A 27,071-nucleotide genomic window follows, 5' to 3' on the forward strand; every position below is an offset into this window, starting at 1 on the left:
AGTATAAGCTTTCTCCTCAGAATGAAGTTGTCCCAGTGCATTCTGTAGAGCTGAATTGGTAAACAGAGTGGATTAAATTTGATTTTATCATAGGATGTTTTCTTTTTCCATAGATTGTGATGGATAGTTTTACTGCATATAGTATTCTGGGTTGGCATCGGTAGCCTCTCAGAGCTTGACAACTGCTCAGAATCTTGCGGCTATGAGAGCTCTCATTGACATGTAATGTGTTACTCTGATGGGCCTGCCCTTCTAGATGATAGTTCCTTTTCCCGTGCAACTTTTAATACCCTTTCTTTTTTCTTTTCTTTTTTTTAATTAATTAATTTATTTATTTTATTTACATTGCAAATGATTTCCCCTTTTCTGGGTCCCCACTCCCCGCAAGTCCCATAAGCCCTCTTCCGTCCCCCTATTCTTCCATCTACCCCTTCCCACTTCCCTGTTCAGGAATTCCCCTATACTCTTGCACTGAGTCTTTCCAGACCCAGGGCCCACTCCTCCATTCTTTTTGGACATCATTTAATTTGTGGATTATGTCCTGGGTATTCAAAGTTTCTAGGCTAATATCCACTTATCAGTGAGTGCATACCATAATTGATCTTTTGAGACTGGGTTACCTCACTTAGTATGATGTTCTCCAGCTCCATCCATTTGTCTAAGAATTTCATGAATTCATTGTTTCTAATGGCTGAATAGTACTCCATTGTGTAAATATACCACATTTTTTGTATCCATTCCTCCATTGAAGGACATCTAGGTTCTTTCCAGCTTCTGGCTACTACAAAAAGGGCTGCTATGAATATAGTGGAGCATGTGTCCTTATTGCATGCTGAAGAATCCTCTGGATATATGCCCAGTAGTGTTATAACAGGGTCCTCAGGAAGTGACATGCCCAGTTTTCTGAGGAACCGCCAGACTGATTTCCAAAGTGGTTGCACCATCTTGCAATCCCACCAGCAGTGGAGGAGTGTTCCTCTTTCTCCACATCCTCGCCAACACCTGCTGTCTCCTGAGTTTTTGACCTTAGCCATTCTGACTGGTGTGAGGTGAAATCTCAGGGTTGTTTTGATTTGCATTTCCCTAATGATTAATGATGTTGAACATTTCTTAAGGTGTTTCTCAGCTCTCCAAAGTTCTTCATGTGAAAATTCTTTGTTTAGCTCCATACCCCACTTTTTAATGGGGTTATTTGGATCTCTGGGTTCTACTTTCTTGAGTTCTTTGTATATATTAGATATTAGCCCTCTGTCGGATTTAGGGTTGGTGAAGATTCTTTCCCATTCTGTTGGTTGACGTTTTGTCCTTTTGACGGTGTCCTTTGCCTTACAGAAACGTTGTAGTTTTATGAGGTCCCATTTGTCAATTCTTGATCTTAGAGCATAAGCTATTGGTGTTCTATTCAGGAACTTTTCCCCTGTGCCCATGTCCTCCAGGGTCTTCCCCAGTTTTTTTTCAATTAGTTTCAGTGTGTCAGATTTTATGTGGAGGTCCTTGATCCATTTGGAGTTGAGCTTGGTACAAGGAGATAAGAATGGATCTTAATACCCTTTCTTTGTTTTGTTCATTTACTGTTTTGATTATGTGTGTCATGGGGAATTTCCTTTTTCACCCTGTCTATTTTGTGATCTGCATGCAGTTTGTGCCTAGATATATGTCTTTTCTTTAGCTAGGGAAAACTTTCTTCTATGACTTTGTTAGAAATATCTTCTGTGTCTTTTATCCTGGGATTCTTTCTTCTCCAACTTCAATACCTATTATTTATAGGTTTAGTTTTTTCATGATGTTCCATATTTTCTGAAAGTTTTGTGCCTGGATTTTCATAGATTTAATATTTTCCTTGCCCTAAATATTTGTGTATTTCTACCTTGTTTTTTTATTAATTTATTTTTTTTACACTACATATTTTGTTCACCCCCAGCCCTGTCCCCCCTCTGACTGTTCCACATCCCATACCTCCTCTCCATCCCCCTGTCTCGATGTGGATGCCCCTACCCCCCACCCCACCTGACCTCCAAACTCCCTGGGGCCTTCAGTCTCTTGAGAGTTTAGGTGCATCTTCTCTGAATGAACACAGACCTGGCAGTCCTCTACTGTATGTGTGTTGGGGGCCTCATATCAGCTGGTGTATGCTGCTAGTTTGGTGAGCCAGTGTTTGAGAGATCTTGGGGTCCAGGTTAATTGAGACTGCTGGTCCTTCTACAGGATTGCCCTTCTCCTCAGCTTCTTTCAGCCTTCCCAATTCAACAACAGGAGTCAGCAGCTTCTGTCCATTGGTTGGGTGCAAATATCTGCATCTGACCCTTTCAGCTGCTTGTTGGGTCTTCCGGAGTGCAGCCATGCTAGGTCTCTTTTTGTGTGCAGCCCATAGCCTCAGTAATAGTGTCAGGCCTTGGGACCTTGAGCTGCATCCCACCTTGGACCTGTCACTGCACCTTCTTTTCTCCCTTTCCATCCCTGTAATTCTCTCTGACAGGAACAGTCTTGGGTCAGAGTTGTGACTGTGCGATGGCCCCTTCTCTTTCTTTTGATGCCCTGTCTTCCTGATGGAGGTGCGCTCTGTAAGTTCTCTCTCCCTACTGTCAGGCATTTCATCTAAGGCCACTCCCTGTGAGTCCTGAGAGTTTCTCACCTCCTAGGTCTCTGGTGTATTCTGGAGGGTCCCCCCAAACTCCTGTCTCCTGAGGTTGCCTGTTTCCATTCTTTCTGCTGGCCCTAGGGGCTTCAGACCTTTTCCCTCACCCAATACCAGATCAGGTTCCCCTCCCCCCTCCACTTGCTCCCCACCCCCACTTGTGGTTGCTTTGTTCTCTGCAGCCTCACTTGGGCTCTCTGCCATGGCTTTTAATCTGTTGCTGAAGCTTACCTCTGAGCTTTTTGTGATATCATGAGTTTTCACTTCCAATTTTATTTCAGTTTGCATTTTCTTTAGTGGTTATATTTCTTTTGTAAATTCTTTCATGTCTTGAATTGTTTTTATTAGTTTTTGAACTGTTTATATTTTTATAGTCTCTAGGGCATTTATTTATATCCTTCTTAAAGTTTTTAAAACAAGTTCATGGCTGTAATTTAGAAGTCTTTGTCCCGTGCTTCAGCCAAATTGCTTGTTTTGGGGTCTAAAACAGTTGGGTTCCTGGATTCTGAAAGAGGCATATTGTATCCGCTGTTTGTGTTTTTACCCTGGGGTCTGGTATCGTTATCTGGCACAGATATATTTTCTGGAGGGTGTGGGGTCTCTTGTAGAGTTATTCTGCTGTTGCTTAGTGAGTCAGGAAGGATTAGAGATGGGCTAGGAGGAAAGGCTGAAAAGGGCAGCTAGGAAGACCCAAAGGCCACATCTCTAGTGTCTGGGACTGGACTGCGTGGATGGGTTCCAGCAGGCCAAGGTAAGTCTGGAGAGATCTGAATGAAGAATAAGAAGAAGGATGACGGTCTTCTTTCTATCTACCTAGTGTAGCAGTTTCTTTGGGTCAGCAGAATCACAAAATACTATAGATGGGATAGAAGGAAAGGCAGAAAGGGCAGCAGGAAGTGCTATGAGGTCCCTTTGTGTGTACCAAGAGTCTGATTCCCTACGGGATAGGGATTTGGCTGTTTTTTTGTGGCATTTTTATAGGCCAAAGTGAAAATAAAGAGGGTAATTTTAATTGAAGCCACTTGAATTATGAATGAGTATATTATATAGAAGCAATTGAATAAATTACTTTTCAGGATTCTAATTTCTTTTACACAAAGTAAATAATTGTGAAATGACTTGACTGTGGGTCACTCTCAAGTGTGCACTTGATTTCTTGGATTATAGTAATTTCAGTTGTAAACTCATACCTCTTTGAACTGTGACATATTCATTTCATACAAAAGGTGAATTTGAAAAGTGTGGCGTCATAAGGAAAACACTATTCTGTATGTCAGTAACACAGCTCAAATTTCAGCAGTACTAAATAGTTCAGCACCTTGTTCACATTATGAGGATATAAGAATGAAGAATTCTGGAATTTGGGTTACTGTATATTCTGTCTATTGCTAAAAGCAGATAGCCTGTGTTTTAGCTTCAATTTTTGATATTCATTTCTTTGCTTTTCTTGAACAGAAAGCTCCATTAGAAACTTCCCTAGGTTGGTAATATGAGCTATTAAAAGGAGAGTTTTAAAAAGTTATATCTGAGCCAGATGTGGTGGCGCACGCCTTTAATCCCAGCACTTGGGAGGCAGAGGCAGGTGGATTTCTGAGTTTGAGGCCAGCCTGGTCTACAGAGTGAGTTCAGGACAGCCAGGACTATGCAGAAAAACCCTGTCTTGAAAAACCAAAAAAAAAAAAAAAAAAAAAAATTATTTATCTGTATCATCTTTGTCTTGATGTAAGTATCCTTTCTCTTACATCTTGAAGACAGCCATTCTTTCAGATTTCAGTTTGGAAACTGGGTAGTTCCCCTGGCCTTGTCTTGTGGTACTGAGAATCCACTTGGTTCCACATCGTGTACTTATGTCCCATGTAAATGCTCTGCTGAGAAGGACTGTGTTAAGCTTCACTAGTGAATTCTGGGCACTCTTTTTTTTTAAAGTATAGAATTAATTTTATGAGGTTTAAATGATTTCTTCCTATATTTTTTACTGGAATTCAATAATATTTGCATGACAACTTTTAAAGATGTAATTCACATGTGAACAAAATCCTTTAAACGTATCTAATTTAATATTCTTTGGAATGTTTACAATTTTGTGGAAACATCATTGCAGATAAAGTGTAGATTAGTAATTGCTGCCAGGCTGAATCTAATCTGTATTGTATCTATATGAATTTGGCATTTTAAATACTTCATATAAATGGAGTCATAGTGTATGGTCTTCTGTGACAGACTTTTAAAATTTCTGTTGTAGCAATCTCCTTTTGGAAACTAAGCTGCCTACTGCACAGTTTGCAGGTGTCTCTTTCCTAGCCTTCTCTCCCTTTTCCCCTTCATTTGTCTTTCCCTCTCATCATAATCCTCAGCCTGACCTCTGTTATTTCTGTTTATCTTAAGGTTTCCCTACAGCGGTGAGGTGAATAGATCCCAGCCCTCTTACTCCTGCTCAGTTCTGTCATCCAGCATGGCGTGTGGAAAGGACCGAGCTTACTATAATACTTGTAGTCTGAATGAAGTTTATAGACAACTCTTAGTAAATATGTTGGCTAGCTGTAAGCCAAAAATATATTTAAAATTGAATGGTTAATTTCTTACTCATTTGAAAGTCCATCAGTAATTCAAATAGATCCTTTATTGAGACCCTTTGTAGAAAATTACAGAATGATTAATGGGATACAGTGCAAGTTATTTAATTGGAGATTTGAAACTCTTTCTGTACTTACTTATTTTTACAGTTCAAAATGTAGAATTCTCTAATGAAATGTATCGTCTGAATTCAGATTCAGTGGGAAGCAATGATCTCTGCTGTGGCCAGTTTCAGTCTGTGTAGGGTAATGTACAACATGGTGAGCATGCTTAGGGGTCATGCAGATGTAATTTGCTACATCCAGCCAACACGTCTGAGCAGATGGGCTTTTACCCTGTGCCTAGCAGAGGTTTGTTATTTCTTCTTTGAAAAAATTGCCTGTACTTTAATAAAATATTTTGACAGAAATGGAATAGTGAGATCATTTGTAAGTTAAAACTTTGCTGTTGTTGGATTTAGTGAATTTCAGTAGAAACTGATGTGAAATTATTCAAAATTTATGTAAAACACAAGTGTTCTTCTGCCTTGTTCCTGTTCACCCTGTTAGCTTATATGCGTTGTTTCATTCTACATTTTAAAGACTGTTTCATAATCAACCTCTGTCATTTACAGAGATGGTTATGTGGTGTTACAACATTTTGTCTATTTTCAGTAGGCTTTTTGATCTAATTCTTAAATGGTATATGCAAATAGAAGTCCTTCAACTCTCAGAAAAGAACCTTTAATTTCCTTTTGATGGTGATAGTTTTAAGTACCTTGAAAATGACCATCCAAGGTCTACAAATGATGGTAAATTCTAGTTTAGACCTGAGAGCAGCCAGTGTAGAGTTCCTGGTCTCCTGCAGGAGCCTGGCAAGGGTCGATCAGGCCGGCTGTCAGGTCTTTGTGATGCAGCTTTTGCACCACTTACCTCTAGCTAGTGTGGTTGCTACCAGCACTCTGGTTTTCCCATCACATCCAGTCTACTCCATAGTTTATTTATCTCTATCAGTTCTCTAGGTTTTAAATGCTAAATTACAAATTCTTACACTATCCATGTTACGCTAGCCCAGTTTTTGCATTTCTTAATGTCTAGAACATTTACTTTAGAACATGAACTAGTATGACAGAACTAAAATGCTTATGCGGTTTCTTGATCACTTTTTAAAGAAATATGAGTTTTGGACATTAGGAAAAGGTAATTCTTCTTTTTAATGTTTATATTTTAAAGTTAACATACTATATGTTTGATACCATTGTGGCACTTAATTTTAGGTTCACAACAAATTAAGCGAGGGTTTCATTACAGAAATTTCCTATCTGTTCAGTTCCCACTTCACAGTGTCACAGATCTGAGTGCTACACTGTTGACAATCGATGGGCCTGTTCAGGCATCTCTGCATCTCAGAGCTTATAGTATACTTTAGTACTGCCCTTTGGTTATAGACATTATGTAAGTTGATAGAAATGTATAATGACACATTTCTATCATTATCTTTTCTGACATAGTAGTTTCTCTGCCCCAGAATTTCTCAGAGCTACACCTAATCATCTGCCTGCTCCTCCGTCTGCTCGCAGAACTGATGCTCAGTCGTCTCCTTGGTTACTGTCTCCTAGGTAGATAGTTTTAGTTGTGATGTAGTGTGACATCCAGTATGTGCTCATTTCATATCAACTTCTTTAAGTTGCTCAGTTGCATTTCTTGTGCTTGTTTTCAGGCTTAATAACCCTTTCCCTTCCTTATACAAGATCACATTGTGTAGAGGACAGTTTATCTATTCAGAAATCTGAAATATCTTGATCACTTCCAAATTTGTGAATAACATACCCACACATCTATTTTTTTATGTTGACCCATCTCTGCTTGATAATGAAAGAAGTGAGTGATTGTTGGATTATATCCTTAGTGTTTACTTTTGTTGGAAACTGTCAAAATGTCTGCAAAGGGAGATGTATGGATTTTATTCACACCAGACATAAGTCTTTAGTGTTCTAAAGACTTATTTTATGTATGTGAGTACAATGCCACTCTCTTCAGACCAGAAGAGAGCATCAGATCTCCTTACAAATGGTTGTGAGTCACCATGTGGATCCTGGGTACTGAACTCAGGACCTCTAGAAGAGCAGGCAGTGCTCTTAACTGCTGAGCCATCTCTCCAGCCCCAATATTGGCCACTGGGTAACTTTATTGACCAGGCAAAAACCTATTAGAGACAGGCTTCCTTTAGTCCTATGTGCGGGACACTGCAGACAGGTTTTTGGATAATGTAATTAGCATGTGAACACAAGCTGCTACAGGAAGAAATGAAAAATATTTTAATAGAATCTTTCATATAGTCCACATACTGTTTTTTTCTGTTATTCTTTTTCTTTTGTGTGAATAAATTACAATTGAAGGCCAAGCTATTTCTTGTATTTCTGGTGAACTCTCTCAGTGTTCATTTATTTGTGAATACCTTTTATACTCTTGTGTTCTGTTTTGTTCTGTTTGGTGCTATTGATAACTGAACTACAGGCCTTGTACATGTTTAGCAAACACTTTATTCCCTCCTATATCTGAATCTCCTTGCTTTTATTTTTTAAGTAATGATTTACAAGATATTTTTGTTGTTGTTGGCAGATTTTTTGTATTTCACATTTTAGTGTGATTTTCTACTACCTCTTGTGGGCCATCATTTCACACAATGTTCAGTTTTAGATATACTAATGCTTCATTGTATGCAGTGTATTACCTTAGATTTTGCCATTTATAATGACAAATTATAATTAAAAAACTTCATAAATAATAGTAATCATTGCCATCCTTCTTAAATTTGTAGATGTTGAGGAAACCACATGCCTGCTTCTTAACCTTCTTGCTCTTTTCCTGACTTGTTTTCCCACCATTTTGTTCAAAAATTAATAAATTTTGCCAGAAAAAAATGTATTTAGAAAATGAAAACAGAGACTAGATCTAGTTAAAATGAAAACTCTTACCTGGGCACAATGGCTTATACCTTATATACAACAGTTGAGGCTGAGGCAAGATTTCCTGTGCGTAGGAGTGCAGTTCCAGACTAGTCTCCTAGTGAGTACCTTCATTGGATGTTCACTAGTCACTTAACCAGTACAGTTGCCTCAGCTTGAAGATCAGGCTAGATTGGAAGAAAGCTACATGGAGTTCTTGAATAGCATGGTTTGGGATGGTAATACATATCTGACCTCATTTTGGAAGTATCTGTATTTATTATTTTGTCTATAGTTTATGTAAGTTAGATATGTTTATTTTGAGATGTTTATGTATATAAATGTCACTATACAATTAATATGCTTTGTCAATTTTTGTCCTAAAAATCTTTGATTTTTTATCACTGAATGTTAATTTAAGATCCCAGAATATACTTTATCTTTTTTGTTTGTTTGTTTGTTTTTGTTTTGTGTTTTTGGATTTGGTTTTTTCGAGATAGTAGCCCTGGATGTCCTGGAACTCACTCTGTAGACCAGGCTGGCCTTGAACTCAGAAATTCGCCTTCCTCTGCCTCCCAGAGTGCTGGGATTACAGGGTGCGCCACCACTGCCCAGCCATACTTTATCTTTTTAAGACAATCTCTGTGCTAAGACCATAAAGTAATATTAGTTATATTAAGAGAGTGTGGCATAACCAATTTCAGTTAGTCTGACTCTGAATAAGAATGTTTTTCTAAGAGTACCAATGTCAACTGTGATTTTTTTAATTTAACAAATTTAAATGTGATCTTGTTCCATAATCACCATTCATTATTTGTTAGAATAAAGTTTGAAAACACATATAAATATACCTATTTATTGGCCGGGCGGTGGTGGCGCTGGTGGTAATCTAAAGTATATGTCAGCACACTGTTTCTCATCATGAGCTCAGGGTAGGGTTAGCAGCAACAGTTCCAGACTGACCAAACCACTTCTCGTAACTAATGCCCTCACCTTGACCCTGTTCAGGCCTGAGAAAGACATGTCTGACTCCAGTAGTCTCCTACAAGTTACAGATGATTTAAAGTTCTCACTTTTTCCCTTTAGTAGCAAAATATTATATCTGAAACAGGCAAGATGTGCAGGGCAGACCACATACTATTATGAAATTACTGTTTCTAGTCAAGTTACCACTACTCTCTACCTATATTTATTATATTATCTAAAGTCCCAATTTCAGAGTTTCCTGGTTTAGATATTTTGAATGTTCACATTTATCATATAGATAGCTATGTCCATATACACACATATACATATATATACATATATGTATGTGTCCATATGCATACATATATATACTATATAAAAGTCCATTTGTGTGGACGCGCGCGTGTGTGTGTGTGTGTGTGTGTGTGTATGAGCTTTTAACTCATTGTGTAAATTCACTTAGTAATGTATTTTATTTTGTTTTCAATGAAAAAACAAAGTGGGGTATTCCCTTTCCCATTCTTTGCTCCAGCACTTTTGTCACTCATGATGTGACTAGGGAACTGTAACCGAATATTCATGTATAATTGGGGATGACATGAATGGTAGACTCATCATTATTTTGATGTTTAACTTTTTCATATGTTGTAAAATATCCATAGTATTGAATACCTTACTAATTGAAAAATAAATGGTCACTATAAGTTTTAAAATGATAACATCATTTAAACAGTAATTATAATGTCCTTTCTGTACATATAAGTATACACATAACTGGACATTCTAAATATTTGATGGAAATGTATTCTTTTTAAGTTGATACCAGAATAATGAATTTACAATATTCCAATTGGAAGTATATCAGTCTACTTTACCTATAAGTACATTATAAAATTCTAAGATGTTTTATATGCTGTGCTTCTACTTACAAATGCATTGTACATGAGATAAATCACTAAACAGTAAAAGAAATGTTTTTCTTTCAATATGATAATTATGAATGCTAAATTTTAATTGAGCCTGCATCCTCAAAAATATATCTCATGTGCTTTAAGAGCCACACAAGGAATATGTAGAAATATGTCTGAGTTCCATTCACAGAATTTCTGACTAAGTACTTCTGCCATAGCACCAGAAGCCTGATTCAGTAGCATGTCCCACCACCGTTAATTCTGGTGTGAGTTGCCACACACAAAGAATATATACATACATACATACATACATACATACATACATACATACATACATACATATATATCCTCTCTCATTTCACAGCCAGATCTCTTCTTCATGCTAATGTCACTATACATCATTAAATGCACTCCACTTTACACAGTCTGCAAATGCAGTTACATTTACTATTTACCATAGTCGTAAAGAGGGTGTTAGGACTTCTATTTCTGTTTTTATTTCTTGTATTTAGCTTTCTTCATATGCTTATAATTTATGAAGAGTATAAAAATATATTATTGCAATTAAAATACTAAAATTAAATTATTTAATTAGCATCAAATTATTTAGCACCTTAGTGTCTGAGATTCTACCTTCGTTGTATCATGTTACATTTCAGATTGAAATTTTAAATCATTTTTTATTTGTTTGCATTAATTGTGTAACTTTGTTGGTTTCATTTTTGTATTGTGTTCCCTTACAGGTGATGCATTTCCTTGGACCATAAGTTTGCATCATTTCAGCATATACACCCTTCTTGGAAAGCAAGTGACACTTTCCCTAGTGGATCCTATGGGATGTACCTCTACTCTAGCAGTCACATCTCAAAAGCTCCTTCCTGTGGGACCTGAAGGAAGGCATTCATTTGTCGTCTGTCTTCATGTTGACTTAGAGTCATTAGAGATAAAATGCTCTAATCCCCAGGTTGGTATACTTCATTTTAAAAGTTAAGTGTGTTTTTTTTAAATGTTCATTTGCTTTATTAAAAAACTTTTCTCTTCCTTTAAATACCGTACTTTTTTGTCTTTAAACCTTGCCATCAACATTGTGGTGATTAGATGAAGAATGGCTTTGAAGTTATATGAGTTTTGTAATAAGAATTATATTGATGAGAGCATAAATTCATCTCTTGGTTGTGGAATACAATCAGTTACAATGTGCTGTTTTGCAATTCTGAGGAACTATTTCTTTTATTGTTGGACTTTATTGGAGGATGTACTGAAGTGACCAAATGTAATTCTTAATCAGATTCTCCGAGCCCCTTTTCACACCTTGCTCTATTTTACAACAAGGAGAGCACTTATTAAGTTTCCTATTAAAGTCATTGCCACTTCCATAACATTCCAACTGTAATATGCCAATCATGTTATCTTCTGCCTCCTTACAATCACTGTGAATTCATATTACCTAGTTTTGAGTACATCATTAATTATCATAAAATTTACATTTTTATCCTTAAGTATACTATTATATATTTTCCACATCGTCAATGTTGAGTACTAGTTTGAAAAAGTTTGGGATATATATACTCATTAAATCACCATAGAAACTGTCCTAAACATTGCAGTCCTTTGAAACCCCATTTTTTAGATAGAATCCTACAGTTGTGATTTTTGTCTAGTTTCCTTCATTCTACACAGTCATTTTTAGATTAGTTCATATTTTACATGTGTCCTCTTGTTATTACTAAGTAACATTTAGCTATCTGATTGAGCTTCATTTGTTCAGTGTTTGTTGTTAAACATTTGGGACTTTTCCAGCATTACAGATGATGCTCTAAGTATTTCTGTTTATGTCTCTACAGACAGCAGCATTTTTTTTTTTTTTACAGAAACTACTTGAATTGGCTGCATAAGGTTGTAGATATATATACCTTCAAAACTACCAAACTGGTTTTAAATCTTCTGTTCTTACCAGTAGAAAATGCAAGTTTCTGTTACTCTATGAGATATTTAGAATAGTTGTACTTTTTAGTTATACACATTTTAATTTTATGATTTTTAACCCTCCGTGTTTCAGCTCAGCTCCAATTTAAACCTGACTGTTCATCCTCCACATGCTTTATTTGGGAGGAGAAGCGATGTGTCTTTTGAAAATAGCATTACAGTTGAGGTGGGCACCATTGCCTGCCACATTAGACACATGTGCTGTCATGTCTTTTTAAGAAAAATAGTGGGAGGAATCGGAAGTAGTGACAATAAGAACAGTAATGTGCCTCTGAAGTAAATAACCCTAAACTCTTAGGAGCAGAACTTACTTCCTTTGACTAATGCTCTCCTTATTAGACAGCTCTTTTATTTAGGAAAAAGACAACCATTCATAAAGGTTTAGGTTCCAACACCTACTTTTAAGAGAAAAAATCTTGATTATGAAATAAAAAATGGCTTGAATGATTTTTCTATAGCTTTTCTTTGTGGGGGGGGGGAATCTGTAGTCATTAGATCATTTTAAAACTGCACATATCCATGACTCAAGATTTGAGGCTTCAGTACACAAAAAGCAGTAGAAAACTAGAGCATGTAGAATTTACATCAAGGAAGCATTGACAGCAATGTCTCTGCATCTGAGTGACAGCAGTGTCTCTGTGCATCTGAATGACAGCAGTGTCTCTGCATCTGAGTGACAGCGGTGTCTCTGCATCTGAGTGACAGCGGTGTCTCTGCATCTGAGTGACAGCAGTGTCTCTGCATCTGAGTGACAGCGGTGTCTCTGTGCATCTGAGTGACAGCAGTGTCTCTGCATCTGAGTGACAGCAGTGTCTGTGCATCTGAGTGACAGCAGTGTCTGTGCATCTGAGTGACAGCGGTGTCTCTGCATCTGAGTGACAGCAGTGTCTCTGTGCATCTGAGTGACAGCAGTGTCTCTGCATCTGAGTGACAGCGGTGTCTCTGTGCATCTGAGTGACAGCAGTGTCTCTGCATCTGAGTGACAGCAGTGTCTCTGCATCTGAGTGACAGCAGTGTCTCTGTGCCTCTGAGTGACAGCAGTGTCTCTGCATCTGAGTGACAGCGGTGTCTCTGCATCTGAGTGACAGCAGTGTCTCTGTGCCTCTGAGTGACAGCAGTGTCTCTGCATCTGAGTGACAGCGGTGTCTCTGCATCTGAGTGACAGCAGTGTCTCTGTGCATCTGAGTGACAGCAGTGTCTCTGCATCTGAGTGACAGCGGTGTCTCTGCATCTGAGTGACAGCGGTGTCTCTGCATCTGAGTGACAGCAGTGTCTCTGCATCTGAGTGACAGCAGTGTCTCTGTGCCTCTGAGTGACAGCAGTGTCTCTGCATCTGAGTGACAGCAGTGTCTCTGCATCTGAGTGACAGCGGTGTCTCTGTGCATCTGAGTGACAGCAGTGTCTCTGCATCTGAGTGACAGCGATGTCTCTGTGTATCTGAGTGACAGCGGTGTCTCTGTGTATCTGAGTGACAGCGGTGTCTCTGTGCATTTGAGTGACAGCGGTGTTTGTGCATCTGAGTGACAGTGGTGTCTCTATGCATCTGAATGACAGCAGTGTCTCTGCATCTGAGTGACAGCAGTGTCTCTGTGCATCTGAGTGACAGCGGTGTCTCTGTGCATCTGAGTGACAGCAGTGTCTCTGCATCTGAGTGACAGCAGTGTCTCTGTGCATCTGAGTGACAGCGGTGTCTGTGCATCTGAGTGACAGCGGTGTCTCTGTGCATCTGAGTGACAGTGGTGTCTCTGTGCATCTGAGTGACAGCGGTGTCTGTGCATCTGAGTGACAGCAGTGTCTCTATGCATGTGAGTGACAGCAGTGTCTCTATGCATGTGAGTGACAGCGGTGCCTCTGTGCATCTGAGTGACAGCGGTGTCTCTGTGCATCTGAGTGATAGCAGTGTCTCTATGCATCTGAGTGACAGCAGTGTCTCTATGCATCTGAGTGACAGCAGTGTCTCTATGCATCTGAGTGACAGCGGTGTCTCTGTGCATCTGAGTGATAGCAGTGTCTCTATGCATCTGAGTGACAGCAGTGTCTCTGTGCATCTGAGTGATAGCAGTGTCTCTGTGCATCTGAGTGACAGCAGTGTCTCTATGCATCTGAGTGACAGCAGTGTCTCTGTGCATCTGAGTGATAGCAGTGTCTCTGTGCATCTGAGTGACAGCAGTGTCTCTATGCATCTGAGTGACAGCAGTGTCTCTGCATCTGAGTGACAGCGGTGTCTCTGTGCATCTGAGTGACAGTGGTGTCTGTGTATCTGAGTGACGGCGGTGTCTCTGTGTATCTGAGTGACAGCAGTGTCTGCATCTGAATGACAGCGGTATCTCTGTGAATCTGAGTGACAGCGGTGTCTCTGTGCATCTGTTTTGCACAAGTGAGAAGCCAGCTTATCATCTGGATGTGTCCTTGGGCACTCTTTATAAATAGAAGAATTTCACTTTTTTAAAATTGCAATCAGAGTATGGTATCCAGCTGTGGGTTTGCTTATATATTATGTTTGCCTTCCCCCTGGGCTTGTTTTATACAGTATATGCTAGTATGTTCTTCTACAAACTCCATGATTAATGCTTATTTATGAAATCTTGTATAAATATCTTAGAATTTAGTCAAGCAATTTGCAAGTTAAACAGTTTTTCTATGACTATTGGAATGACATATCCCAGGGGAAGAAGGTTAGAGATGTTTTCTATCTCTAGAAGTCTCATAAGGTAATGTTTTTCTTTTCCTACTCTCTGTTATATCACCATTTTCACTTGCCTCAAAAGAAATCCCATGTCATTTTTATCTCAGAAACATAAAAAAGACTTAGCTATGGAAATTATCTTAAAATCCATAGTGCATAAAGCACCCATACTTCCAGGGTGTGTGTTTGCCTTCTGCTTTCACCAGTTCTCTGTGTAAGAGGCCTTGTATTTGTTCATTATCATTCTAAAAGGAATCTAGTTCTCAGTAGTGAGCACTGTTGGTTAGAGTGCATCCAGCTGCAGAAATTCTCGCTGATCTTAAAATAGCATAGTGTAAGTTTGAGGCTGGTGTAAACCAGTCCTACTCCATGGTGGGTTTCGGCTGTTACTTGATTGTTAGTTATTTTGTAGACTCTCACATTTTGAACTTGTCAGTTTTCTTATATCTAGCATTCTAGTAGGTTGAACATAGAATTTGAAAATGTGATTCTTCTCCCTGCTCTCCCTTACACTCAGGTCCAGCTCATTTATGAATTGGCTGATACCATGAGTAAAGTCTGGAATAAGATTCAGAAGAGAGGCAATCTTAGTCCATCTTCAGTCTACGCAGAGACAATGGCAGGGCCTGTCCCTGGTTCTCCAGTTAGGAGCAGCATAGGCACAGCTCCACCAGACACCAGCACATGCAGCCCATCTGCTGACATAGGAACTACCACTGAGGTAAGTGGTTCTGAAAATCTGTTATCCTTTGAGAGATAAAATACAATGAAATTCTGTCTCTTTTGAAAGTGAAAGTGACTTTACCACCATGGAAGCTGACAGATTGAGGAGCTCTGCTGTGCTCTGTCCTGCCCGGATCTGCATGATGTTCCTTTGAATGCCAAGGAGTCTTACCACTTTGAGCAGGCTGTAAAGTAGTCCAGGACTGCATAGTCTGAGGTGCAGTAAGGGTACTGTTTGGGAACATAGAAACTTAGAAACTGAGTAACAAAGAGGTTTGCTCTCTCTGTGCTTAGGGGCTGCTTATAAGTCAAGGTGTTAACTATTGTCTTCTTTTTCTTTTCTTAGTTTTTTTAGCTCTGGCTGTCCTGGAACTCACGCTTGTAGACCAGACTGGCCTTCAACTCAGTAGTTCTGAGCCCTGTTGTCCTCAGTGTTTTCCTTTCCCTTGGCCATCAATTCAGCTTTTAGCACTGTAAGGGAAGACAGAATGCCACTACTCCTTCTGTATAATAAATAATACTTTGTAGTGGCCCATTTATTATCCTGAAGTGAAGTAAAATATACTATGTAAGAGATGAAAACAGATGATATGTATGTGTGATAGAAAGAAAGATAAGTAAGATCCAGTAATAAATACTGTGTGAATGCTATAGCACAACTGTTGTAGAATTGATAGCCAAGTAGTAATTACCAAGACACTTACCTGGGATTCCTATGCAAAGGCTACAGATAGGGTTCTGTAGCTCTGTATTAAATGCCACAAGTGGTAGTGCTATTGAAGCAGGACTTTCTGGAGCAGGGACAACTTCAGATACAGTTTTGAACAAAGCATAATTGGGTCTTTAAGTTGATTGTTGCATTTCTAGGACTATGTGATTATTCTGTGATACAGTTTTCATTGTGTTGCAGGGCTGTTGTATTCACCAAAGAACCTGTTGAATTTCTGATTCCTAACCTTGAAATATCAGTAATGAAGCTGAGCTAACCCGAAATACTCTCTTTCATTTCTACCACCTCCTGTTACTCCTCCCTCTTCCCCTCCTTCCCCTCCCCTCTTCCCCCCTCCAAGCCTCTCTGGGGAGAACCACCTTTCTGCAGTAGCTGGTGGTAGATTCTGTGGCTTTGTTTCTGCAGAGATAAGGCAGTTTCCTCTAGATTCAAAACACTTGGCAAAATAAAGAAAGGGACTTAAATGAGGAGAATGCTACTCTGTTTTTGTAATTTTACAAATCAATAAAAGCAAGCAAACTGGAATGGCTGACCTAACCTGATCTAAACCTTTAAAACAGTTGGAAAAAATCTATTTATTGACCCACAATCAGCTTCTCTCTCCTAAAGCCTAAAGAAGTGATGGGAATTTTCCTTGTTTCTCCCTTTTCCAAATGAAGAAACATTAAATAGATTACCATGTCTGTTAGAGTAGGAGCAGTAAGTTCTTATGTAGAAAGCCTCAGTGATGTTGCTTTCAAAAGCGTTACAGTAAACTATGATTCATTGTAGCTGTAGGAGTTTTTACATTTAATTACAGAATACTGTTTTCTTTTTCTTCCTCTTCTCTCTTCTTTTCTTCTCTCTCCTCTCTTCTCCTCTCTTCTGTCTTCCTTTCTTCTCCTCCTCTACTCTTCTCCTTTTGATTTTGAAGACAGAGATTCTCTATGTAATCTTGCCTGTCCTGGAATTCTCTCTGTAGACCAGTCTGGCTTCAACTCAGAGATCCACCTGCCTTTGCCTCCAAATTCAGGGATCAAAGGTGTGCATCATCACTTCCCAGCTCTGAATACTCATTTTAATAGCATACCTATAAAATATTACTGTAAGATATACAACCTGTAAGTTATACAGTCTGTGAAATAGAATAATTGAAGTTTGAAGTAGTAAGTTGCTAGACAAAGACTGCTACAAGGCAGTTGATATAGGCAGTTAAATTGAGAGACATCTGTTTTAGTAAGAGATAAAGGAATATTCATCAAACAGTTGTTTGCTAGTCATGTGTTCACAAGAATGTCAGCCTTCGGACTTCCTACTCTGGAAGTACTCATACCTTTTGGGAATTACCATTTATCTAATTCATAGCACAAATGACATGTGCTAGAATCATGCAGTGTGTAACCAGTGTAAAAGATATCGTGACCTAAATGTAATCTGCAATAGAAATAAATAGTACTGGCATTTGTACGTAAATCATTATAGGACTTCTCCTGGGAAATTTATTGATATTTTGTGATAAAGTAGTATTTGAATATTTTTAATAAATTGATGAGATTTTAATAAATGAGAGTTGGGTATGATTTTATTTTAGTAGAGTTAACAACATAACAGACTAGAAGAATGGTCTTCATTTGTCAAAGACAAAATGAAATTTTGAAGGAAGTTAGATTAATCAAGGATGAGAGGGTTTTACTCAGTTGCAGATATAGCTGAGTGGTAGACCACTTTTCTAGTTTCCATAAGTTCTTTGTTCAATCTCTAGTTTCAGCAAAGAAGCAATAGGAAAATTTGGTCAGACTTGGGCTGTACTTCAGTTCATTTGAAGTTAAAGCATTCATTTTTCTTTAATTTTTATATAAAGATAATTTGAAGTAGTTTGATTAATTATTTTGGTTTGAGAAAAAACTAAAAATGAACATTAATGTAAAACATTCAAGAATGAATTATCAAGAGAGACTATGTAAAGAGCTTATTTGAAACAATACAGGGTCAGGCTTGAACAACCTAGAAGTGGCAGTCACTTGCACAGTATGTGCACTTTAATATAGATAGTGTGGTCAGAAGGAGAAACCACTGACTATCGAGATAGCCATTGGACCCTAGCTCTTGGGAAGCCTGTTCCTTCAGAGGTTCCTTCAGATGATTCGGCTGGTTTATCTCCGTGAAGGAAAAACGGGACGCTGTTGAGATGGTTTGATATGAGCATTGGGTACTGCAGCTAGAACTTTCTCTGCAGCTTATATGTTCATGTTTCACATGCCTTAATGGTTTTGTTTCCTTTCAATAAAATTTTTGTGAGGATCACAGTAAACTGAGAATACGCCTGCATTTAAATGTATCTCCTTAATAATTCAGTAGTAAAGGACAACATAAAGATTTGGTGAATGTTTTCTCAGTATGTAACAGTGTGTCACCTATAGCTCACCCTATGCCTCATTAGTTCAGCAAAAATTCAACCTTTAAGCCAAACTTTTATTTCCTGTTTCCTTTTGTTTATAGTGTTTCTAGAAATTTGCTTTATGATCTTTCCAATTTTGTCTCCTTCCACCTTGGAGTCATATGGTTAGCTCACTTTGGGGGTCCTCTGAGTTCCAGTATAACAAGATCTTGATTTTTCCTAGATTTCCTGTCTGTTCAAATGTACACCTGCCTAATGTAATGCACGTAAAAGTTGTTTTCTCGTTGGAAAGCATAGGAATACAGAGACTCTGTATCACAGGAAACTATTACACACATGGAGTCTGCTCCAGTGCTTCATTGAACAGGTCTTGCTGGGCAGCACTGCAGCCCTCTGCTTCCCTTGAGTCATCCTTGTACTGAAATTGTCTTCTCATTACAGGAGGCCTTCATATTAGCAATATTGCATGTAAGCATCAGCATAGGTTTCGATTATAGACATGTGACCTTTGTCATGGTGTTGTGGATGATGTGCATCTACATGATGATCTTTACTGTGTGAAGTGGCAATAAAACTCCAACTCACTCAGTGCCCCATCCTTTCTAACACACCAGAGGCTGAGGGAGGGGGGTGCTGTCTTTTTGTCCAGACAGATCACAAGCTCTGTTAGCATACTAGTCAGCAAACTCTGTTACTTTACTTTAATAACATTCTTAATATAATTTTCTTAATATTTTATTATTTCCCAACACATAGGTAAGGAAAATTATATTTTATTTTTGTGTGTTTGTTAGTTTTGATACTAGGTCTCATTATAATCCCTGGTTGGCTTGAAATTCCCTACATAGACTAGGCTGGCTTCAAACTCACAGATTCACCTGCCTCTGCCTCCAGAGTGCTGAGACTAAAGAAGTGCACCACCCTTCCTTGTTATTGACAAACTAGTATAACAGACAATATTGTAGAGCTGCTGTGGCACCATGTAATTAGAATCCAGAATGTTCCTCAGACAAAGTCTCAGGGGAAAATTAAAAGCTAAATTAAAGTGATAGTTTTAAACCATGATAGTTTAAAAGAATTGCTCAGTAAGTCACAGGTATATATCACAGATTGACACTGACTGACTGCTCACTTCTGGATAAATCCTAGTATTGCTGTTGTCTTTGCAAGAGTTGGGAATATAGACTTGTCCTGTTTTCAATGCAAATGTCACTTTTTGTCAGAAAGATTCACAGTAGCTCTTCATTGGTAGTACTCATTAGAATAATGACTTTAGAGGAATTATTTCCTCCTCAAAACAATAAAAACTTCAGGTAGGTGATACAACTTCTACTTTCTTTTGTTTAATTTATTCACTTTATAACCCCATATCAGGACTTCTTCTCTTCCTAGTACCCCTCATACAAGCCTTCCCTCTATTCCACCTTTTCCTTCTCAAGGGGTAACCTCTTTCTGGGTGTTCTTGGATTCCGTTTTTGGAGTATTTTTGCATCAATGTTAATAAGGGAAATTGGTCTGAAATTCTCTTTCTTTATTGAATCTTTATGTGGTCTAGGTATCAGGGTGACTGTGGCCTCATAGAATGACTTTGGCAATGTTCCTTTTGTTTCTGTTTTGTGGATTAGATTGAGGAGTGTTGGTATTAGCTATTCTTTGAAAGTCTGGTAGAATTCTGCACTAAAACCATCTTCTGATCTAGGGCTTCTTTTTGTTTTTGTTTTTTGGTTGGGAGACTTTTAATGACTATTTCACTTTTCTTAGGGGATATAGGACTATTCAGATAGTTTACCTGATCTTGTTTTAGCTTTAGTAATTTTTATCTATCTAGAAAATTATCCATTTCATTCAGATTTTCCAATTTTATGGATTACAGGCTTTTGAAGTAAGACCTAATGATTCTTTGAATTTCCTCAATTTCTGTTGCTATGTCTTCCTTTTCATTTCTGATTTTGTTAATCTGGGTACTGTCTCTCCATCTTTTAATTAGTTTGGCTAAGGGTTTGTTTATCTTGTTGGTTTTCTCAAAGAATGATTCGTGTATTGTTCTTTGTTTTTAATTGATTGATTACAGCCTTGAGTTTATTTCCAGCTGTCTATTCCTCCTGAGTGCATTTGTTCCTTTTTTTCCCCCGAGTGCCTTCAGATGTACTTTTAACTCATTAGTATGAGAACGCCACTTTATTTGTGAGGTTACATAACACGATGAGCATTCCTCTTAGCACTGCTTCCCCTGTGTTCCGTAAGTTTGGGTGTGTTGTGCTTTCATTTTCATTGAATTCTAGAAAATCTTTCATTATGTTTTTCCTGTCCCAGAGATCATTGACTAGAGAGTTGTTTAGTTTCCATGAATATATAGGCTTGCTGTTGTTTCTGATTTTGTTGAAGTCCAACTTTAATCTATGGTGATCTGATACGATGCATGGGGTCATTTCAGTGTTTGGTTACAAAGCAAGCCTCAACAGATACACAATTATATGGTCAGTTTGGGAGAAGGTTCTATAAGGTGGTTCTGTGTTGGGGTCAAATGTTCTATGGATATCTGTTAGGTCCATTTGAATCATAACCTTTGTTAATTTTGTCATTTCTCTGTTTAGCTTCCTTCTCGATGACCTGTCCATTGATGAGAGTGGGTTTTTAAGTCTCCCACTATTTTTTTTTCTTGAGCAGTCAAATCTAACAAGTATTTGTTTTATTTAAATTTTTATTCAATTAAAGTGAACATAGTTTTGTTTCCAATATGTCCACATAAAAATAGCTTTCATGTCAAAGATACTAAAGGACAGTTTATTATTTTTTAAAGATTTATTTATTTATTTATTTTATGTATGTGAGTACACTGTATCTATCTTCAGACACACTGGAAAAGGGCATCAGATCCCATTACAGATGGTTGTGAGCCACCATGTGGTTGCTGATAATTGAACTCAGGACCTCTGGAAGAGCAGTCAGTGCTTTTTTTTTTTTTTTTTTTTTTTCTTTTTTTCTTTTTTTTCTTTTTTTTTTATTCAATATAATTTATTTACATTTCAAATGACTTCCCCTTTTCTAGCCCCCCCACTCCCCGAAAGTCCCATAAGCCCCCTTCTCTTCCCCTGTCCTCCCACCCACCCCTTCCCACTTCCCCGTTCTGGTTTTGCTGAGTACTGTTTCACTGAGTCTTTCCAGAACCAGGGGCCACTCCTCCTTTCTTCTTGTACCTCATTTGATGTGTGGATTATGTTTTGGGTATTCCAGTTTTCTAGGTTAATATCCACTTAATAGTGAGTGCATACCATGATTCACCTTTTGAGTCTGGGTTACCTCACTTAGTATGATATTCTCTAGCTCCATCCATTTGCCTAAGAATTTCATGAATTCATTGTTTCTAATGGCTGAATAGTACTCCATTGTGTATATATACCACATTTTTTGCATCCACTCTTCTGTTGAGGGATACCTGGGTTCTTTCCAGCATCTGGCAATTATAAATAGGGCTGCTATGAACATAGTAGAACATGTATCCTTATTACATGGTGGGGAGTCTTCTGGGTATATGCCCAGGAGTGGTATAGCAGGATCTTCTGGAAGTGAGGTGCCCAGTTTTCGGAGGAACCGCCAGACTGCTTTCCAGAGTGGTTGTACCAATTTGCAACCCCACCAGCAGTGGAGGAGTGTTCCTCTTTCTCCACACCCTCTCCAACACCTGCTGTCTCCTGAATTTTTAATCTTAGCCATTCTGACTGGTGTAAGATGAAATCTTAGGGTTGTTTTGGTTTGCATTTCCCTAATGACTAATGAAGTTGAGCATTTTTTAAGATGCTTCTCCGCCATCCGAAGTTCTTCAGGTGAGAATTCTTTGTATAACTCTGTACCCCATTTTTTAATAGGGTTGTTTGGTTTTCTGGAGTCTAACTTCTTGAGTTCTTTATATATATTGGATATTAGCCCTCTATCTGATGTAGGATTGGTGAAGATCTTTTCCCAATTTGTTGGTTGCCGATTTGTCCTCTTGATGGTGTCCTTTGCCTTACAGAAACTTTGTAATTTTATGAGGTCCCATTTGTCAATTCTTGCTCTTAGAGCATACGCTATTGGTGTTCTGTTCAGAAACTTTCTCCCTGTACCGATGTCCTCAAGGGTCTTCCCCAGTTTCTTTTCTATTAGCTTCAGAGTGTCTGGCTTTATGTGGAGGTCCTTGATCCATTTGGATCTGAGCTTAGTACAAGGAGACAAGGATGGATCAATTCGCATTCTTCTGCATGCTGACCTCCAGTTGAACCAGCACCATTTGTTGAAAACGATCATCCACCATGATCAAGTAGGCTTTATCCCGGGAATGCAGGGTTGGTTCAATATACGGAAATCCATCAATACAATCCACTACATAAACAAACTCAAAGAACAAAACCACATGGTCATTTCATTGGATGCTGAAAAAGCATTTGACAAAATTCAGCATCCCTTCATGCTTAAAGTCTTGGAGAGAACAGGAATTCAAGGCCCATACCTAAACATAGTAAAAGCAATATACAGCAAACCGGTAGCCAGCATCAAACTAAATGGAGAGAAACTTGAAGCAATCCCACTGAAATCAGGGACCAGACAAGGCTGCCCCCTTTCTCCTTATCTTTTCAATATTGTACTTGAGGTACTAGCTCGGGCAATTTGACAACATAAGGAGGTCAAAGCGATACAAATTGGAAAGGAAGAATTCAAACTATCATTATTTGCAGACGACATGATCGTCTACCTACGTGATCCAAAGAACTCCACTAGAGAGCTCCTACAGCTGATAAACAACTTCAGCAAAGTGGCAGGTTATAAAATCAACTCCAGCAAATCAGTGGCCTTCCTATACTCAAAGGATAAGCAGGCTGAGAAAGAAATTAGGGAAATGACCCCCTTCACAATAGCCACAAACAGTATAAAGTATCTTGGGGTGAATCTTACCAAACATGTGAAAGATCTGTATGACAAGAACTTCAAGACTCTGAAGAAGGAAATGGAAGAAGACCTCAAAAAATGGGAAAACCTCCCATGCTCATGGATCGGTAGAATCAATATAGTTAAAATGGCCATTTTGCCTAAAGCACTATACAGATTCAATGCAATACCCATCAAAATCCCAACTCAATTCTTCACAGAGTTAGAAAGAGCAATTATCAAATTCATCTGGAACAACAAAAAACCCAGGATAGCTAAAACTATTCTCAGCAACAAAAGAAAATCTGGGGGAATCAGTATCCCTGACCTCAAGCAATACTACAGAGCAATAGTGTTAAAAACTGCATGGTATTGGTACAGTGACAGGCAGGAGGATCAATGGAACAGGATTAAAGATCCAGAAATGAACCCACACACCTATGGCCACTTGATCCTCGACAAAGAGGCTGAAAACATCCAATGGAAAAAAGTCTCCCACTATTAATGTGGGAAGTTCAATGTGTGATTTAAGCTTTAGCAATCTTTCTTTTATGAATGTGGGTGCACTTTCATTTGGGACATAGATGTTCAGAATTGTGATATCCTCTTGGTAGATTTTTTTCCTTTGATAAGTATGAAGTGTCCTTCCCTTTTTCTTTTGTTTACTTTCGGTTGGAAGCCTATTTATTAGATATTAGAATGGCTGCTCCAGCTTGTTTCTTGGGGCTATTTGCTTGGAAACCTTTTTGAACCTTTGTCCTAAGATGGCTGTCTTTGTTGCTGAGCTGTGTTTCGCATGTACAGCAGAATGATGGGCTCTGTTTTGCATCTGTCCTGTTAGCCTGCGCCTTTGTACTGGGGAGTTGACTCCATTGATGTCGAGAGATAGTAATGGCCAGTGATTGTTACTACCTGTTATTTTGATGTTGGTGGTAGATGGGTGAGTGTGTGTGTATGTGTGTGTGTGTGTGTGTGTGTTTCTTCTATTGGTTTTAATACTATGAAATTATTCTTGTGCTTTCTTGAGTATAGTTAGCCTCAGTAGGTTGGAATTTTCCTTCTAATTCCCCCTGGAGCATTGGCTAGTAGAAAGGTATTATTTTAATTTGGTTTTATCATGGAATATCTTGGTTTCTTGGTAACTGAAAGTTTTGCTGGGTATAGTAGTCTGGGTTGACATCTGTGGTCTCTTAGGGTCTGCAAGACCTCTGCCCAGGCCCTTCTAGCTTTTAGAATCTCACATAAGAAATCATGTGTAGTTCTGATAGGTCTGCCTTTGTATGTTACTTAGCCTTTTCCCTTGCTGCTTTTAAAATTCTTTCTTTATATTTAGTGTTTATTTATTGTTTTCATTATTATGTGACATGAGTATTTTCTTTTCTGGTCCAAACTGTTTTATGTTCTATAAGCTTCTTATAATTTCATAGGTATGTTTCTTTATGTTATGAAAATTTTCTTCTATGGTTTTGTTGAAGATGTTTTATGGGCCTTTGAACTGGGAATCTTCCTCTCTTCCTATTGTTTTTATGTTTGGTCTTCTCAAACTGTCCCATTTTTCCTAGATGTTTTTGTGTCATGAACTTTTTTGATTTTATATTTTCTTTAACTGATATATTGATTTCTTCTCTCATATTTCTACATCTGAGATTTTCACCTCCATCTCCTGTATTCTGTTGGTGATAAGCATGTCTGTAGTTCCTGATGCATGTCTATAGTTCCTGAAATCTTTCTTAGTTTTTCCATCTCCAGCATTGTCTCAGCTTGTTTTTTCTTTATTGCTTCTATTTCCCTTTACAGGTCTTGGACAGCTTTATTCATATTCTTCACCTGTTTGATTATATTTTCCTATATTTCCTTATATTATTCTTCCCTATGTTAATGCCTCTACCTGTTTGAATGTATTCTCCTGTGTGTCCTTAAGAGATTTATTCGTGTCCTTTAAAGGCTTCTGTCATCTTTATAAGATTGGATTTGAGATCCTCTTCTTTTGGATATCCATGATTTATTGTAGCAGGTTAGCTGGGCTCTGCTGGTGTCATATTGCCCTGGGTCTTGTTGCTTGTGTTCTTACACTGTGCTTTAGGCATCTGGATTTTCTTGATGTTAGCTAGACAAAGATCTCAATGACCAGGATTGCTCAGGAAGGTGTGGGTTGCCATGGACCGGAAAATGGAGGTTGTTGTACTTGAGTCTGCTGGCTTTGTCTCAGGCCAACCCTTCTCTGCAGGCTTTGTCCCTAGTGGACCCAACTGAAATGGCATGCTGATCTGACTGAAATGGGATTGGTGGAACAGGGTTCTAAGCTCTTGGAGCCCCTGAAGGTTTCCACAGGAAAGCGGGATGCTCTTGGTAGTCCTTTAGAGGACCTTAGAACCTAAGAGCCGCTACAGATTTAGACAATGGGTCTCAGGGGGCCAACCACATGCAACTCACCTGTGTAGGGTGTATTCTAGGGACCAACTGGGATAGTGGGCGGTTCTGAATAGAATGGGATTGGTCAGCCAGGATTCCGGGCTGGTTAGTTTTGAAGCCCCTGAAGGTTTCCGCAGGGAAGCAGGATACTCTCTGGAGCAAAGAGCATGCACAATGGGGTCTTAGGGATACTGTGCAATTCACCTGTGTAGTCTGTCCCAGGTGGTCCCCCCATTTTTACTTCCAAAGTGAAGAATTTGTTTCTGTAGGGGCTAAGTAATGTCCCCACGGTCATAAGGATAGCAACTGTTAAGGCTGGAATTATAATTTTTGCATGCTTACTCAGATTCTCAAATGTATAAATTCTTAATCTACTGATTAAATTTTCTTTTGCAGTAAGTAGTCATCACCATGTGTAGATGCTTCTTTATGCTGCCTTGCTCCCTAATTCATGGTGTCTTATGTCCTATTTCCCTTTAGTTCTTGGTAATTCTCAGAAGATGTCAATTGAGACAACATGACTCCCGCATTCTCTATTATCCTTGTTCTCTATTTCTGGTACTTATTTTGTTTCCTGTGTTTTAATCACTTCCCATCTTCCTACCCTACCTGTTCATTGATTTGTATTTGTACTATCTTATTTATTTATTTATTTATTTATTTATTTATTTATTTATTTATTTATCTATCTATCTTTTTCTGTTTTTCAAGTTGTTAATTCTTCCTGCTGGTATTTCTAACCCTCTTAGTTTCACTCGGTACTTTATTCAGTAAGAAGATTGGATGATGATAGGAAGACAAGAGAAGAAAGTGAATCCTAGTAGTTTTAAACCTAGTTACTACAGTACTGATATTCTAACACTCTAACGCATTATCATGTAACATTGTCATTCATTTGATTTGCTTAGTTCTGGGGTTGGGGATTTAGCTCAGTGGTAGAGCGCTTGCCTACCTGGGTTCGGTCCTCAGCTCTGTTTAAAAAAAAAAAAAAAAAGACAAAATAACAAAAAAGACCAAAAAAAACCAAGGTAACTGATTTGCTTAGTTCTAACCCAAATGAGGTAGGACTGGACTGAAGATATGGTCAAAACATTGAATGCATTTCAGACTTTAGGCAGGAAGTAGAAATGTTGAAGGGGAAAGGAAAGGTCTTACAGAGTGTTGACTTTGCTAGTGAGCAGCACAGAGCTGTGCTTGTTTGTTCTCTCTAAGGCAGATGGCTTGGTTCCTCTGACTGGAGACA

The 27,071-nt window shown here is 38.5% G+C and overlaps 1 protein-coding gene across 5 annotated transcripts in view; it reads left to right on the top strand.

Annotated features, from left to right (window-relative positions):
• Positions 1-27,071, top strand: part of Vps13b (vacuolar protein sorting 13 homolog B) — a 564,131-nt gene that overhangs the window by 261,600 nt on the left and 275,460 nt on the right. For all 5 annotated transcript variants that reach the window (XM_052160919.1, XM_052160921.1, XM_052160920.1 and 2 more), the window contains exons 24-25: positions 10,756-10,976; positions 15,202-15,405. In XM_052160919.1, coding sequence (XP_052016879.1) covers positions 10,756-10,976; positions 15,202-15,405 — 425 coding nt within the window. The remainder of the gene's footprint in view (positions 1-10,755; positions 10,977-15,201; positions 15,406-27,071) is intronic.

Source organism: Apodemus sylvaticus, chromosome 17 (assembly GCF_947179515.1).
Source record: "Apodemus sylvaticus chromosome 17, mApoSyl1.1, whole genome shotgun sequence".
Classification (NCBI taxonomy): Eukaryota; Metazoa; Chordata; class Mammalia; order Rodentia; family Muridae; genus Apodemus; species Apodemus sylvaticus.